General features: G+C 38.3%; 1 protein-coding gene across 3 annotated transcripts in view; it reads right to left on the bottom strand.

The window, feature by feature from the left end:
- GABRB2 (gamma-aminobutyric acid type A receptor subunit beta2) overlaps positions 1-18,926 on the bottom strand; it is a 187,934-nt gene that overhangs the window by 26,600 nt on the left and 142,408 nt on the right. For all 3 annotated transcript variants that reach the window (XM_084884115.1, XM_084884114.1, XM_084884116.1), the window contains 3 exons: positions 8,821-8,958; positions 6,806-6,958; positions 2,852-3,093 (listed from right to left, as the gene is read on the bottom strand). In XM_084884115.1, coding sequence (XP_084740241.1) covers positions 2,852-3,093; positions 6,806-6,958; positions 8,821-8,958 — 533 coding nt within the window. The remainder of the gene's footprint in view (positions 1-2,851; positions 3,094-6,805; positions 6,959-8,820; positions 8,959-18,926) is intronic.

Here is an 18,926-nt window from a genome sequence, read left to right as displayed (position 1 = left end):
CTTCCCCTCCTCCCTGACCTCAGCGCAGAGAGCACAGTGTAAGGCTCACTTTGGATGAGCTGACTCGCAGCTCCCATCTCTAGGAAACCATCAAGAGGAACATGAAAAAGCCAGTCCCCTGACTACTGACTGATTTTTCCAAAGCAGCCAACAACACTTAGCTGATTACAGGTGCCCCATCTTTGGACAACAAAAAATAACCTAAGAATTACAGCTCAAAAAATAGGGACATTATTGATTAAAAAAAAAAAAAGAGTGGCACTATTTGCACAAAAGAAAGCTCTGTGCAGTCAGAGCCCAATGTGGGTCTCCCTAATCTTTCATGTTGGGGTCAAAAGGAAACCAGGGGCATCTGGAAGGCTAGCCGGTCACCTTTTTGTTTTAATCTAATGAAGGCAGCTGTGAACATTCTGACCTAAGAAATGACTGATAAAGTTTGAAGTAGTTCATGTGCTGTGGATTTTAAAGCTAATACCTGCTGGTGATACATGATTTCCTTGCTTTGACTTGACAACTTCTGACCTGAAACATTTCTCCACAGACGATTCCCTCTTTTAGGGATGGGACTGCATCCTATATGCTATTCATGGAAAATACGTAAACAAGCTTTGCCAACAGGCCTGGATGGATAATATCTACTGTTTATAACATTTTAATATTTTTCCACTTACTGAGTGCATACCATGTACTGGGGGACTATGTTACACTCTATACAGTATCAAAAACACTCTTCATAAAAGACTATGAAAGAGGAATTAACCCTATTTTACAGATGGGGCAACTGAAGGTTAGCGAGACTCATTTTCTTTTGCCTATTGTCACACAGCTATTAAACGGAGAGTAAGTCTTGCACTTGGCCTCAAAATATTTTTTCACTAACATTGTGCTACATGGTAACTCCTGCTGTGCTGATGCTATGCTTGGTGATCAAAGAAAGTGCAGAAATCACTTGTCTTACTACAAACCTTGTTTCTGGGCTCAGTTTCTCATACTTAAAATCAGGGAATTGGACTAGAGCAGGGGTCTTCAGCTGGGTGATACTGACATGCTGGGAGGGACAATCTTTGTTATGGGGGAGCTGCATGATACACCATCACTGTTCAGCAGCATCCCTGGCCTGGATCTACTCACTAAGGACCAGAAGCAATCCCCTGTCCCCCTTTTTTTGATACCCCATAATGTCCGCATGCCCTGAGATCCCTGGGCATGACTGCCTGTGTTTTGGTCACTGCATCAGAAGAAGTCGAGGTATGTCTATTGTTCTCTCATATTCTATATTCTGCGTTGTAGGTCTACTGTCAGCCAAGAGGACCAGTTTTTTCACCTCCATCTCAGTCCCCTGAATTTAAAACCATCAATTTGCTGTCAAAATGCCACTCTCTGGGTCTTAAATTTGTCATTTAAATGCAAATTGGTCTGAAAAAAAATTGGAGATATGAAAGTGAAAAAAGATCAGATGGTATTTAGTCAGCTTTGCATTAGGCAATTGATTTAGACTCATTTCAAATGGCAGGGCTATGAGATAGTTTTTATTTATTTATTCATTTTCTTTTCTTTATTAAGGCCACTGTATCAGGACAATCATAAAATGGGTTTAAATAGCACAGCCTGAGAACCACAATGCTACATTAGAATCTATTGACAGTTTTCAATAAATGAAACCTCAGACACTGGAAAGAAGCTGACAGTTTCCCAGACCTTGGTTCATTGGCTTTCAAGGGCCATACTGAAGAACTGCATCCTTACAAATAACATCTCCCAGGAAAGGAGTGCCTTTGGTTAGAGAATAGCCCATCAATCATCAGACCTATGGATATGTGGCTACATTAGTGAGCCAGCAGCTTTCACTGGATTTCTTCCAAATAAAACTCAATGACAGATGTTATTTATGGTCTTCCATCCTTGGAATTAAACTGATGTTCCAAATATTAGAACATCAATTAAATAATCAGTGGTATGGTTAACAGTTTCAGAGGTTTAAAAGGATTACGGTCTTCCTGGTTCCAACAACTCTGAACCACGATGCTCAGGCACACCCCAGGGCAATCAAATCAGAATTTCTGGAGAAGAAACCCAGCCTTCAATATTTTTATTGCTCCCTTGTCATTCAACCAGGTGCTGAAGGCTGATAATTATTGCCTTAAAGAATGAACCAGTTTACAACTGGGAATTATTCTTTGCCTATGCCTGATGTAAGCAAGATAGTGGCCTGCTGTAGCCAAATGCTTCAGTGATTTTAAGTGGCACATGTGCAAGGCATTCAGTAATTATCTGTCACTTAAGGAGAAAATGATTCTTTTCTCTCCTCCCTGCCCCCCCTCCCCTGCTTCTTCTGATGACTTCAAAGAAGAAGTCTCAGTTTGCTGCTGGTCAGTCTTAAATACATCTCTGTACTTATCTCCCTTCTAAATCCATGTAGAGCTCAGGCCCAGAGCCTGCATCTATATAGCCTAGTATTTAATCACATCATTAATTAATTGATTTATGTGATATGATTTATGTGATATGAAATTTCCTTTTTAAATAAATTTAAATAATCTGAGTAAAATTAAAAAGATATAATGTAAATAATAGCACACATCATACTCATATATTGAAAATGTCACAAAGGTGGTTTTCAGGTGACTGTGGTCTTGGCAACCCTAGGGTTAAGGTAAAGGGCATCTAAATGTGTCACAGATTTGGACTGTAATTGTGCCTCCATCGCTAATTATCTTCATGATTTGTGGAAAATTACCCATTCCCTTCCCTGGGCCATGGTTTCCTTATTTGCTAAGCAAGACCTTTGGCCTATATTGCTGTCATTCTTCTATGAGTTTAAGAAGCAAGGAAGGCCTGCCCCCGCATTTACCTTGTTGACATCCAGGCGCATCTTATCACTGTTGGCACTCGCCCTCTCGGCTGCTTTCTTTTGGCGTTGGGGTCCCCTCCCAAAGAAGATGTAGTTGACCAAAGCATATTCCAGAAGGGCCATGAATACAAAGACAAAGCACCCCATCAGGTACATGTCAATGGCCTTCACATAGGGGATTTTAGGGAGAGTCTCCCGGAGGTGAGTGTTGATGGTGGTCATTGTAAGGACAGTTGTAATTCCTGGAAAAAGAAAAAAAGAGAGTTAGAATAATAATGCTCCGGTGTCCTTGCTACTCTCATTACAGCTGGAAAGATTACTGTGCTCTTTTAGTCATTCATATATGCCACAAACTATTTACTGGGCACTTATTATAGCCCAGCTCTGTGACAGGCCATGGAGATATGCACAAATTATCTATTTATTATAAACATTAATTATTTACAATCCTCCTTTAGTTATATGTACACATTACAGTTATATATCTAATGGAAGGGGGTTGAAAAGTGAATTAAATGCTGCTGTGTTAGATACCGGTAGGTTGTGTGTTGAGAATATAGAGGAAACACAGATTTTGGAGCTCCATTTTGAAGAATGAGTGGGAGTCATCCAGACAACTCAGGACTGAAGGTCAAAAATGAAGTTAAAATTAGATGTAAGGGTGTTGGTGGTGGAGAGAGCTTTCTGTGTGGAGTGAAAGTATACAGTTCACTGAAAGACTCTCAAAAAGTCAACGTGGGTACATGAGGATATGGTGGGAAGAATGGTGAGGAGAGTGAAGGTTAAATAAGAGCTACTTCATGGAGGGTCATATATACAGAGCCTAGTGAGGAATTTGAACTTGAAATTATAGGCAATGTGGGCCACTGGCCAGCTTGGAGCAGGGAGATATAGGACAAATTGTGTTTATGATAGTCACTCTGATAGCTATGGGGGTGGATATAGTGAAGCATACAAGACAGGAATAAAGAACACTCTTTAAGAGTGTTTCTCCCCCCGCCCCCCGAATAATTTGTTAGAAAGGGGAAATAAAATAATTACAATAGTAGAAAAATCAATCAATGCATTTTATAGATGGGATGGACAAATGATTGTAAAAATGTGGAAACTGCAGAGGAGGATAATAGAGAAGTTGAAATCTAACCTTCATGTCCCTAGGTTGGGCATTGAGGCATGTAATACACAGATAAATTATACAGAAGTATTACAAGATTCCTTATGGAAAATGCCACACTGAGTGATGGCATTTATAATTATAATTATTCGTCTAGCTGTGTAAGCACCTCTAACTGGGTGGAGTGGTTTCTCTCAAAGGTGTAATTGGAGGGGTAGACATTGCTACACAGGAAAAAGCACGGGGTCCAGAGTCCCTAGTAGGATAAATTCCTTGTGAAAATAGGCAGAGCTCAGAGTCAAGATCTCACAGGTGGGAGGTTAGACAGTAAACATGTGAACAGGGACCTCTCCGACTCAGAAACCTGTGTCCTTAAACACTACCTAGTTATAATAACACATCCCAGAAGTTAAGTTTCATTTCTATGAATTTTTTTTTTTTTTGGAATGTAAGTTTCCTGATTTAATTTTCTCTCTCTAATAAGATTATAATTTTTGTCTTGTTTTTATACATGATCCTAAAACAAATATAGAAAAAATAATTTTTTAATAAATATGCTTTTTTAAAAATTGATTTTAAACAGAGAAGAAGGGAGAAGGAGAGAGATGGAGAAAAATAGAAACATCAATGAAAGAAAAACATCTATCAACCGCTTCCTGCATGTTCTTCACTGGGAATCAAACCCACCACCCAGGCCTGTGGCCTGACCAGGATTTGAACCAGTAACCTTTTGGTGCATGAGTCGATGCTCAACCATTGGGAACACTGGCTCAGCAGAAAAAAAAATAAATTTGAGCACCTGATTCTGAACAAGAACAGAAAAACCCTGGCCTTGCTTTAGAGCTAGGTGTCTTATAATTCTCAGATTTTTCTTTTTTATTGCAATATTAATCATTTTGAAGCACTTCCCAATTTTATTTTTCTCTTCTTTATGTCAACCACAGATTATCCTGTATGTCATGTATATCATAAAACTGACAATCCTGATTTTACTATTTATCTAAATCTCATTTTAAGGCATTTCTGACCTAGTAATGAATTATTCACACAGGGAGATGGATGAATTGGGGGAAAAATAAAGAGAGTGAGAATTCATGGATATGGACAACAGTGTGGTGATTGCAGTGGTGGAGGGTGGGGTGGAAGAGGCTATAGAAGGGATAAATAGTGATAGAAAAAATAAAATAAAATTTATATAAAGAAGTAAGTAAATTACTTATTATTCCTATTATAGACATAAAATAGTTAACAAATATTCACTTTGAAATAGATATTTACAAATTTCATTCATTCCTTTACTCAGCAAATATTTCCTGAACATCATTTTCTATGAGAGACACTATAGATGTAATGGAAGCAAAATTAAATATTGACCTTTCTCCAAAGGATCTTCCAGTACCAGGAGGAAAATGACATCACAAACCAAAAGAATGCATAACAGTGGCTGGCCTACAGAGGAAAGCTCTCTAGCACTTTAAGAGGTTAAGGCACAGGGACTTGACTCAGAACAGGAGGTCATTACTCTCCCTTCCTTCCCAGAACTACTACAATCTAAGCTCGACCCAGCAGCCAAAGTGATTCCTTCAAAACTGAAATCAAATCATGTTACCTCTTTGCTCAAAAACTCTGTTGCTCAGCATAAAAGTGAAGCCTTTATCATGGCCCCCAAACCACCTCGTAATCTTTTCGTCCCCTCTCACACACACTGTCCTAGCTCCTGAGCTCTCTCTGCATTTGTCTCGCTGCCACCTCACTGATGTGCTCATGGCCTGGAATATTCTTATCCAGATAACTGTGGCTTTTCATCTTCTTCAAGTCTGTTCCATTGACAATTTCTGAGTAAGTTCTACCCTGATTATTCTACACTGTACACCCTGGCATCATCAACCTCCCTTGCTTATTTCCTGCAATAGACTTACCATATTATGTAATTTGCATGACTATTCAATTTATTATCTATCTTTTGCTGCTGGAACATAACTTCCAGAAGGGCATGGGTTCATCTCCAGTGCCAAGAGTATCTGGCATGGCACATAGTAGGCATTCAACAAGTACTTGTTGAATGAATAAATAAATGACTTCTCCAAGGAAGTAACAATTGCATTGGGATCTCATGGTGGAGAAGTTAACATTTCAAAATTGAAAGGAATTAGTTAGAACTCAAAATAATAAAGATTGTGTAGAAGGTCATAAATTTACTATATCTGGAGTTAGCAACATAAAAATGTCCATGAAATAGAATTTATTATATCTCTTTGGTTGTATAACAAAAGAAAAACCAAACATTAGCTAACTGATGCTATAGATTATTTCCCGAAATTTTTGCTTGGTTTTCTCCTGTCCCCTGCCATTTCAGTCCAAAATATTCATAAGACTTTAGACTTCTTTCTGCTTAGCTACTTTTTACACAACTACATTTTCTTTTTTTTTTTTTTTTTTGCTCAGAGAACAAAAATATGGGAGGGACATCTATCCAGGTAAAGAAGCACAGATAGAAATTTAATAATTATCAAATGATATTGCATGAATTATGCTTCAATAAAAATATCACACGGATGGGACTAATTACATTACCAACATCTATCTAGTTAACTAATTTTGACATGAAAGAGCTTTAATATGTGTTTAATTGATTTAACGCTGAATCAGATCATCCAAAGTCTCAGAGTCAAATCCTTGTAATGTGTGCAGTCTGGTTTCATCATGTGTTACAAATTCCAGGGAAGAAAAGTGCGTTTCTGGACACAAATGCACGCATGCATGCGCGCGCACGCACACACACACGCACCCAGGCACCCATGTATGAGTCAAACTCTGCAAGCAGACAGAAAATGGCCTACCTAATGCCACTCTTGCAGCTGAAGCATCGTAATTAATCCAGAAGGAGACCCAGGAGAGGATAGTGATCAGGATGGAAGGCATATACGTTTGCAGAATAAAGTACCCAATGTTTCTCTTCAGCTTAAAACTGAGGGACAACCTGGGATAGGAACCTGGAAAGGCAATTTTAGAACATCATCATTAGCATTCTATACTTGTAGGATACTTTCCTTTAAAGGCCCCTAGACAGTCTGTATATTTTCCTAAATTCAAATCTAGCTCCTGGTGAAGAGCAAGCACTTTCTCCTGCAAAAGTTGTCTGAGAACACTGGGTTTTTAATTAGCAAGAGTTACTCCTTGTTGATTACTTCCCACAGTCATCAGTCATTAAAAGAATTCCCGGTTTTCTCTGCTTGGGCTCATGTACTGGATCAAAAAGGACTCAGTATCTACAGCTGTGATGACAGGACAATTTGGGACAGTCCCTTTGTTCCCCCCAATTGTTTCTCAGCAAGCCCACCCATTAAGATTTTTTTTTTTTTTTTGATATCAGAATCAGGCTGCATACCCTGATGCTAGTAAAGGATGGCTAGTTCTTCACACACAAAGCCCCAGTATGGTTTTAAGTCTGGATCAAGTCTGTACTTAAGGCAATGCAGCAACTCCCTGAATTTTCAAGTGTAGGCATTATTTTTTTTTTCTAAAATCAGTGTATTTATCAAAGTTCTGAAGCAGGAGTGGAAAATGTTAGCCCATGAGCCACTTATGGCCCACAAAATCATTTGGTCTGGCCCTGTCAAGGCATTATGGTGAGTTAATTAAATGTTTGACCAAAAAGAGCAGGCTAATTTTTACGTTGATCATTTTCTGTGGCCTGCGAATGCTGTCATAAATATCCAAATGGCCTTGGCAGAAATAAAGGTTCGCCACCCTCGTTCCAAAAGGCATCCCTGACCTACTCAAAGGTGGAGAATCACTACTATTCCTGAGCAATAGCTGTAGGAGATACATCTAAAGCATCACATTCCTGAAGCGGGGTCCTTTGTGGTGATTTGGGGTTTACACTTTAGATGACATACATATGTAACAGAACACAGCCTTAGAACATAAACAGTTCACACTGACAAATCATGTCTTAATGTGAAAGTAAGAGTATTTTATGTAGGAACTCATTTATACAGAGTTTTAGCAATTCAAAGAACTTCATACTTAGGAAAAGTTTCAGTTATTATTGTTCTTTTTTTTACAGCAAAAAGCTACACTGTATTCTTACTAAGTTATGCAACTCTTGCCTGAAGTTGTTTGTAGGGACAGGAAGTACCTGAATCAGAGGAGAATCTCAAAATTTAGTTATAAGGCTATTTCCATGTTCGGGATTCACTTCAATGAGACATATTTCTGTGGGCTTATTATTTTTTCCTTTAATGAATGATGTAGCAAATTACCACTTTACTGGGCTTTCTTATTAAAAATTTGTGCTGATGATACCAAGTTTGACAACCTAAAAACCTCAATTCGAGCAGAGGTAAGGGCAGCAAAGGCATCAGGATAATTTCAGGATCTGGAAGGATGTTTACCTGCAAAACAGGGGGCACAGTACATAAAGCAATTCCTGTCCTCCGGGGGAAATGTGAAATTCTCCTACCCTACTCTCTTTCGCTGTGGTCAGACTTGAGTGAACTGTGACTTGGTTTATTCCCAGAGTGTTTGAAAGAATGAGGATCAATTCCGTGAGATGCATAAAATCAGGGGAACAACTGACCCGGGTCTTCATTTCTTTCTCTATTCTGTCTACGACAATGATGGTTAATGAGAGACACAGCGCTAAGCCTCTCAGCGCTGCTGGGGGTGCCTTCAGGAAAATAACTGGATGGGCTGCAAATGAGCAATGAACTTGATGGGGACGTGAGGGTTTTCAGCAGATCTCAGTCTTCTAGAGTCACTATCTTTCCCGGGGACGCGATCCAGAAATAAGTGACCCCTGTTTATAAAGGATGGTGACTCTTTTACCTTAATCCTCTTCCCTGATACAAACCTGTGGAGAAAACAACCTTCTTGGTGATGAGTTTGTAATCTACAATGGAGAACTGTGGAAGTTCGATCTTTGTTACTCCCGTTACTGCTTTGTCTTCCCCACGCCAGTAAAACTCAATGTCGTCAGTGGTATATCCATCTGTAAAGAAAACATATACGCACATACAGACGTACAAAATGAAAAACAGACAAAACAGACAGAATAAAGTTTAGTAGATGAATTTCGTAAATGATAATAGCTACCGTTAGAGGGTATTATTATATGTTAGGTACCATGCTAAGCACCTCAAGTATATTAGCACATTTAATCCCCACAACAAACTCATGAGGGAGGCATAATTAGGCCCCCAAGAGGAATCACAGGCTTAGAGAAATTAATAGCTCACATTAAGTCTTGCAACTAGGAAGTGGCATAGTTAGAACTTGAACCTAGGTTTATCTGAGTATGAATCTCATTCTCCCAAACACCATCATATTATTACATAACCCTGATGGCACTCTCAGAGAAGACAAAAGAAGAGGAACATCATTTAAGTTATCAGTACAGCACTGAATGCTATTGTTATCAAACTCCCCCCCTCTGTATAAGATATTTGAATTATAATACTTGAGTTCCAAGTCAGAAGAGAAATGATTATTAAGAGAGTCATTAATTTGTTAATACTCATAGATATGACCTCCAAATTTGATTTTGTAGTATATCTGAATTTCAAAATTCTCTCTAAAACAAACCTCAAAACAGCGTTGATTCTAATAGTTTTAAGAAATAAATACAAATGTATAGTGTATGCTATAGATGCAAGGTTCATTTAGAAGGTATGCTTCCGTTCATTTGACAACTATTTAGTGAGCATCTACTCTGCTCATCAGTGAGCAGATGCTGGGGAGAGGACTCTACAATAAAGACGTGTCCTCTGTTATAAAGATATTTCCAATTCACGGGGCAGAGTAGAATAAGGACACATATTCTAATAAGTAAGTAAACGTATAACTGCAACAGATAAGCACATATTAGATCCTAACAATGCTGTACAGGGAAGCATGCAATGAAATCCAGTGAATATGGATACTATATAAACTAATCCCCCACAACCTCCATCGAAGCATATATTATCTTTGTGTATCCTAATTGTCTCTTCAAAAAACTTTTGTATCTTGATAGTTGAATTTTTAAAGTATAGGAAACAGTAAAGATATTGTCCCCCAATTTCAAAAGCAATGAAATAAATTAAAAAATTACCTAAGTTTTTTGCCTTTTGACATGTGACTAGCTAGTGTAACACCGAGGACTAGAATTACAATCTTCTGACTTAGTTCTTATGGTGTTGAATAAACCACATTGCCTCCAAAGAGACTCAGAGAGTCAGATCTCCAAAAAAGCAGACAGAAATATTTTTTCAAAGAACTGCAATGCCCTAGATTTGAACATTTATATAAACCATACACAGCTCAGGCAGTGTCTTAACTTTTCTAGAAATCTGCAGTCCTCCTTATTCATAGACGCAATGCTGCAGTAATACAGATTTTAGGAAGTGTTATTGAGACTTGAACTTCTGGTTTTGCATCTATAGGTTTCTGGATAATAGCTAATGATTTTGAAAAGGCTTGTTTAATTGAGAACATCATAAATTATATTGTAATTAAAATTGGAGTTTCATTATATTATAAACTACCAACATTTTTATTAGCGTGATCTCATTCAGAGCCCTTTGTTTTCTTAGACAATGTCTTTCTGCATATATAACTTTGATTTTCAAAGCAAAGTCAAAGGGAACAGCATAGTAAACAGATTCTCAGAAAAGAGCTCCTCACTCCCCATGAGTCTACCTCATCATATTCTTTAACTTATCCTCAGAACGGGGGTGTCTGTCCTAAAAGAGAACTTTCCTAATATGACTCTGGGGACCCTCACAGTTCAGAGCTTCCTCTCAAATATAATGTAATTTCTCATTTGTCATTTGCACACATGTCTGTTATGAAATTGTTTTAAATCAATGACAATCCCACTTTTGATAAAACAGTTTAAAATAGAAAGAAAAAATAAATTTGCTCAGAGAATGAACCTCGATAGTTAGAAATGCATTGCAAAATCAAACCTGTGGTATATAAACATAAATAAAGGTATTTATTAAACCAGAAGGCAATCGTGTTGTGTGTGTGTGTGTGTGTGTGTGTGTGTGTGTGTGTGTGTTTAATAAAAGCTTTTGTCAAATGCAGCCATCTTCAAAAGAAGAGGTTGAGAGAAAACGCTCACCATTTGCCATAGAGGATTAAGTCTAACCTGGTGAGGGGTATATTTCTGGTCCTGCAGCTTCTTCTCTTCAGTATCTACCTTCTTTGTCCAGCAAATCTAACAGCACAAATCTAACAGCAGCTCTCTGCAGGCAGAGGCACCAGCTATGGCCCTGTACTACAGTCATCATCATCATCACTACTCATAGAGTTATTTTTGCAGAAAAACTGAGTTGCTACTTGTAAAATACAATGCTTAACAAGGTTAGCTAGTATCTTCTTTTCAATACCTTTGCTGTTATTTCATGAGCAAATACTTGGATGTGCACAATGAGAAACCCAGCTGTTCAATCAAGGACACTTACAGAACTCTCCAAAGTGTTTGGAAATTATAATAAAACATTTAAGTTTATTTTGATATTTAGGATTTTGGAATCTGATACCAGAGAGCAATGTGTTGTGTATACAACTTGGTTAGTGCTGGTCTTAAAAAACCAAATCTTCTTGACTTCATTTTGGTTTAACCTAGTATAGAATATTTCAAATGGAAAGGAAACAAATGTGCTTGCATCATCGATTTCTGAAGATGAAAGACGAACAATCCCTGACAGTGCCAGGATGGTCAAGTTCAAAGCTAGCTAAGATACTGTGTGGATTACCTAAAAGCAAACCTAGTTTTCATTTTTTTTGAATTTTCTCTGGAGGAACAGTGAGCAGTCTCTCAAAGTGATTAAAAAATAAAACATATGCAAATATATATGACCTGACTTTTACAGCTTTCATAATAATAATGAGAATATTTAGATTTCTTGTAAAATATATCAGAAGGGGGGTGGTGCACAGGACATCTTCATTAATGTCTTGCAAATTAAATTCATCTTTTATATTTTATTCATGGGATTCTAGAAACTGTCATTAAATTCTATTGTATTCTTCTTATTAAAACCATAACCCAGATAAATTCAGATGGCCTATGAGTAATCCAAAATACAAATTTATTGGAATTTACTTGGAGGACTTAAAAACTGTATAAAATGTTACAAGTCTCAGATGAGGATAAATATAAAAATATGCAAATCTATATAAGACATGAATGATAAATAAGCTATCTTTCAAATATTGGTAAAAACAACCTATATAATAAAGCAGTAATATGCAAATTGACCATCATACCTTTGTACAAAATAGCTGCCACAAGATGGCCTGCAGGGGAGGGCAGCTGTGGGTGACAGGGCTGGCAGAGAAGGGAAGTTGGGGGAAACTGGGCTGGTGGGGGGGGGGGGGCGGGTGTGGGGGGAAGACAGTTGGGTGTAATTGGACTGGCAGGGGAGCAGTTAGGCACCGATAAGGCTGGCGGTAGAGTGGTTAGGGGGTGATCAGGCTGGCAGGCAGAAGTGGTTAAGGGCAATCAGAGAGGCAGGCATGCAAGCGGTTGAGAGTCAGCTGTTCTGGATTGTGAGAAGGATATCTGACTGCCAGTTTAGGCCTGATCCCTGTGGGGTCCCAGACTGGAGAAGGTGAAGGTTGGACTGAGGGACAACCCCCACTCCCAAGTGCACGAATTTTGTGTACTGGGCCTCTAGTCTATTATATAAGAGGTAAGGAGTAAAAATGCCATTTTAACAACACTCACATAACTGAACATGTTCTCACAATTATGGCATTTTCTTATTACATAAGATGGCATTTTAAAACTTTTTCTCTCTTAATGTCAGTCTGTATGTCTACTTTGTTATCTACTAAATAAATATTTCTTTTTAGAAGAATTTACTGTACAAAGGATAAGAACTTACCATGAAATTAAACAGTGGTGACTGGTGACGTCATTTTTTTTTTCAAGAGGGAAATTAAAATGACTTTTTTTCCCTGGCTACTTATTTAAACTTAGTTCCTCAAATCAATTGCTGAGTATTGTAGAGTAATTATCTATCTCCCAGTGTATCTAACATAGCAATCATCATACAATAGCACAGTAGTTGGTTTAACCTGTTAATTCTCAGTCATCACATCAACTTCTGACAATTGAGAATTATGGGTTGGGAAACATTCACACTGTCATAGGTGGTTTATATATTTTTAAAGAACTATCTTATCTCTAATTCCCTGCCTTTTATATTTCTATCACAGCACTTTAAAAATGTTTTTGAATTGAATACCTCATTGTAAAAAAAAAAAAATTAATGTATTACTGCCTTATTAGCATTTAAAATTCTATCGGTTTTTAAATATCTACTAGTAAAAATTTATATTCTGAGGAACATTAAGCCTGCATCACATGCTTCATGGAAGAGGCGTCTTCAGTCCACATACTGTTGAGTCACTGCATATTGTGGCCCCCTTATAGTTACAAACATGTCACAGAATTTAGGAAATCCCACAATAAACAATCTATTTAACTTTACTTACCACTGGAATTTCCCAAACCTATTGACCATATGCATTTTACTTTACTTTATTTTTTTTAGGATATAAAACATGCCCACCCAGATGTGTTCCATAAATTGCTGGAGGTATTCATACATTTTAGGGTGATTTATTAATGTTCCCCGAAAAGCCAGGTAAACCCTTGAGAAGGCTTATTGCTCCCCAGAAATTCAGCTTGCTTCTTTAGTGGATTAAACATTTTTTTCATCTAAAAAACATTTGCAAATAACAGATCAAATTGTCTTTTCCCCCCCATTTTTTATTAAGGTATTATATTATAAATGTACATATCTTACCATTGCCCCCCCTCCCCCTCCCCCGTCCACTCCCATAAATGCCTTCACCCCCAGAGTTTTGCATCCATTGTCTTTTAATGTAACAAGGCAGACAGACATCTCTGGAAAGCAGCACAACTGGATGTAGAAAGGTGAGCATTTTCAGGACTCACTCCACAGTCAGATCCCACTCCGCTCCACCAGAGGCCTGTGTGCTGTGCAAAGGACAAGACCCAGTGTAGCCCACGGCCCATGAAATGTGCGGGGAGTTTTCAAGAGGGAGAGGCACACTTGTCAGCCACAATTCCTTAAATTCGGCAATGCAAGCCTCTCAAGGCCACTCTGCGTGATTGCCCTGACTCCATAATTGCATCCTATTCTTCACTCTGCTCTTCAGATGGCCCGAGAGACACGGTTTCTGTGAAGTCAAATCACTTCTAGACCCCGAGCAGCTCAAAATCATCGGCAGAGGCTAAGGCAGACGTGATTACCCAGTCGCATCTTAGTGAGGACACCATCAAGTAATGGCCCAGAATTCATCCCACATCAAAGATGACCTACTTCTGGTGCTATGACTACTTTCAAATTCAAATCTTATGATGTGAAAGAATAGGAAATCAGTCACAATCAAGTGAAATGTCAGGTTTTGTGCTTTAAAGATCACCTCTTAACTTGAATTTCAATGCAAGTCTCAGTCTTTGTTGTCTCCGTATGGAAGCAGGATGATCCGGTGTCTGTGTCTGTGCATTTAGCTACACAGGGTTCCTTAAATCTTTCTTTCCAATGTCTGGAGGGATGAAGCCATCAAGCTAGTGGTCCAAGTAAGAGAAAGCAAGGTGAGCCAGCGCTGAGCTTGGACTGCTGGAGGCCTGGAAGCTTCCCTTAGCTCCTTCAGAACCTCCCAGGAACCTGCCAGGGATCCCTGGATCACACTTTGAGTAGCACTGCTTTAGAGGATCTCTAATTTGAAAAGTAAGGAAAGCTCTAAATAATTCATTTAAATTTAAATTATTACAAATTACCAAAAACTAGCAATCTTATTTCTTTTAGTAGAAATAAAAACAATTTCCTTTTGAATAGCTGGGGGCCTTTGTGTGTTTTGTGCTGTTTAGTTGGCTCCGACTTCTGGTGAGCCTATGAATGAGTGACGGCCACAATACCTTGTCCTCTTGGCCTCAGCAGCCCTGCTCAGCTCCTGCAGATTCATTATGAAGTCAATCCATCTCATGTTTGGTCTTCCTCTTTTCCTGCTGCCTTCTGTTTTCCTCAGCATTATTGTCTTTTTCAAATAACCCTGCCTCCTAAGGATGTGCCCAAAGTAGGACAGCTTTGGTTTTGTCATTTCTGCCTCCAGCTATGTTTCAGGATTAATTTGCACTTGGGCCCACTTGTTCATCTTTCTGGTGGTCCAGGGCAGTGGTCGGCAAATTGTGGCTCACGAACCACATGAGGCTCGAGAGCCACGGTTTGCTGCTCTGTTGACTAATGAGTTCGGTGACCACTGGTCCAGGGTATCCATTTTCACATTGGATATTTGCAACTCAATTTGTCTAAGACAAGTTGCCTGAATGTTTATAATTAACGAAGGTAATGCCTTAAATTTGACAGAGGATAAGTCCAATGTACCTGGTGCCTTAGGCTGATCCTACCAATCCAAATAGACTTTTTCTTCTTCTTCTTTTTTTTTATTAGTAGCTTGGATATTAGTAATTTAATTGTTCTTTAATATCCAACATTAAAGCACACTAGCCTCAAAGATTTAATAAAGCAAAACAAAAAGCCCTAAGTACTAAAACTTATTTCCTTAGTCCCTAAAGAATATGCAATTGCAGATAATAGAGCAAATTTCTGACTGGAATAAAACTCAACTAATATTCAAATTCTAGGGTAGTTTCCTCCAAACCATGTTATCTTTATAGAACTATGACTTTACAGTAAAAATTGTTTCTAGGATGAGAGGGAAGAAAATAAAGATCTAATATTACCAACACAGCAGATTGGTATCAATATATATAAGCCTAATATGCCAAGTGTCCCCTTAGGAGTTCAACCGACCAGGTGTTTGATTGCTTGCTATGATGTGTGCTGACCACGAGGGGGAATGAAGGAAGGCCCTGTCCAACAGCTAAGGAAGAGAGAGCCCTAGCCAGCGGCCAGCAGCTGCTAGGGACTCTATCCATGCATAAATTTGATGCACTGGGCCTCTAGTTTAATATATCCCTATGACTTAAAGAGTGATTCACCTGAGCAGTGTCCTCAAATTTTAGTGAGCCAACCATTTATTCCAGCACTGGTTCCCCAGCCCTACCTACAGCACATCCAACTGCATAGGTACATTAACAAATGTACCAGCTGGTTCTGATATACGATCACACTTTCATGCATGGAGAGAATCTGTGTTCTAAGAGTTTAAAAAATTCCTTTAAAAATTCAAGAATTTTTACAGAATGGCAAAGCTCCCGTCTACATAAAGAACTATGGGACTCTTTAATCTTGGAGTCTGTATCTTACATAATGGACCTCTACAAAGCTCCCATCTACATAAAGAATTATGGGGACTATGGGACTCTGTAATCTTGGAGTCTGTATCTAACATAACGGACCTCTATTCTGGTCGAAAGCACTTAAATCTAAATCTGTTACTTCTAAATGTCTGAAATAAAACTCTAGCATGTTCTGTGGGCTGTGCTTTTCCTCTCTCACCATGACTACACCATTTCATGCCTGCAAAACTGCTACAGCTGTCTAACTAATTTCCCAGCTTCCACTTTTATTTCCCCGTAACCTAGAGTAGCCAGTGATCTTCCACAAGGATAACTCTGACCATGTCACTCTGCTCAAAATCTTCCCCTGGCTTCTCACCTTATGATAAAACAAACAACTTCCTTATTGATCCGACTCTGGGCCTGCCTACATTTTTCAGCCAAACTACACTGGCTTTCTCTTTGCTCTGTATTTTATTTATTTATTTATTTATTTATTTATTTATTTATTTATTTATCTATTTATTTATTTTATTGTTGAGAGTATTAGAGATGTTCCCCATTATTTTTTACCCTTTGCCCCCCTCCACCCTGCTCCAACCCCACCCCAGGCATATTGTCTGTGTCCATGGGCTATGAATTTATGCATATAGATATTCTTTGATTAATCTCTTCCTACCTCTCTCATTCTCAAGGTCTTAGCACTTGCCTTGCACTCCCTTCATGCACATACTCCTGTAATGTCTCTTTTTCCATGTTCAGGTTTCAGCTTCAATGGCCTCCTCATAGAGCATAGCTTTCTTGTCTTAGGCTGAGCTGTCACCCTGATTCCCCAATGACAATTGCTGTCTCCATTTTTAACTTGTTTAATTTTCTTTAGAATTGATCATTCAGGAATGAGCATCTCTGTTTGTTTACTCCATTCTCTGGCTCTCTACACTAAATGTTCATTTCTATAGGGCAGGAGTATGTCTGTTTTTTCACTGTGGTATATAAAACATCTAGGTAATTGCTTGGTACAGTGTAGGAGCTAAGTAAATGTTTTTGGATGAATAAATAAACCCTGCTGATTAGCACCTATATGAGATAACATTGATGTCATCATCTGCATGTGCTCAAAATGAACCAAAAACATCCTCAGTAGGTATGTCTTTTTAAAATCTATCAGATTAATAATGGACTTTAAAAAAAAAGGACTGGACATAAGTCATGTCAAAATATATAAATTCACAGCTGGGAAGACATCCTGATGGTTCTTTATGTAGATGGGAGCTTTGCCATTCGGTAAAACATATGACAGTGTTTGGAGGCTTATTTAGTATTCACACTGTACAGGAATAGGTCCTCTTGGTTCTTGCTTTATGCAGTGATGATACTTTTATAAAGTATCTTGTTTATCTCATGAAAATGTCTTAAACAACAGACTCCTGTTGTTATTAACCTATTGACACACTACTTTAGTTCTTATTCCTGATTTTTGTTGTCATCCTCAAGTTTCACAAACATAACAGGGCACAGTGATGGATGGATACATGGTTTTAAAATAAAAGGAGCAAAATTGAGGTAAATGAAATTTACAGCCAGAATTTAAATTTAAAACAGAATAGAAGGTACAGACCATGGAATCTCAGAGGGAAGGCTGGTGAGAGTGGGTGGGTGGGAGGGAAGAGATTAACCATATAATTTGTATGCATATATGCATAACCCATATAAACAGATAATAGGTTGGTGAAGGCCTAGGCTGGTGGGTAGGGGTGGGCTAGAAGGAGTCATTTGGGGAACAAAGGGGTCATATGTAATACCTGCAACAATAATTATTTTAAAAGAAATTAAAACAGAATTTAGAGCCAAACACAAACACATTAATAGGATCAGATGAATGAAATCAAAGGAAAATTGATACTCTGCTACATTTAAAAAATTTTTAAACCTACTTGAATTTAAACAAATAGGTCTTTTTTATTTTATTTTTATGGTATTTATGATATCATAAAGATCTGTATCAATAGAATACAAAATATAATGTGGATGTATAATATGTATATTTTTGGAAAATTCTATACTTCTTCAGGTATATTTGGATAGATTATTTTATTTTATTTTTTTTAAATTTCTTTATTGATTTAAGGTATCACATATTTGTCCTCAACCCCCCATTCCAATCCCCCACCCCTCCCCACTTGTATCCCCACCCCCTATTGTCCTTGACCACTAGTTAGGCTCATATGTATGCACACAAGTCCTTTGGTGGATCTCTCCCTTTTATCCCCACCCTCCCTTTGAGGTCCAACAGTCTGAATAGGCTAACTGGACACCATATTTTAAGATTTGTTTTAATGAAGAAATACCAAAATAACTTGATGTTTTCTTAAAGGAGTGACCTTGAACTAGGACATCCTCTATGATTTGAATCTGGCTCCTATGTCTTCATAATTTATGCTAGAAATTCTGCCTATTAAAAAGGATGACTACTGTGGATAAAGTCAGGGGTCTCTGCCCCCCAAAGCCAACCTCAGTGGGATCTGCTCCTCTCCACAGACCCTGCTTAGCCTGGATTAGACCCCTACCACAGCCAGAGCTGATTATACTTGGTGCAGGACTTCTCTAGGCTGGATCAATCGTATTCCTTTGCTAAGAATCTGACATCTAAATATTAAAATAAAAAGGTCATGATTTGGAAAGGGAGGGGACAA

The sequence above is a fragment of the Pipistrellus hanaki genome (genome assembly GCF_964339955.1).
Source record: "Pipistrellus hanaki genome assembly, chromosome: 5".
Lineage (NCBI taxonomy): Eukaryota > Metazoa > Chordata > Mammalia > Chiroptera > Vespertilionidae > Pipistrellus > Pipistrellus hanaki.
The sequence above is the reverse complement of the archived record's forward strand: the minus strand, read 5'-3'. Positions and strand labels throughout refer to the sequence as shown.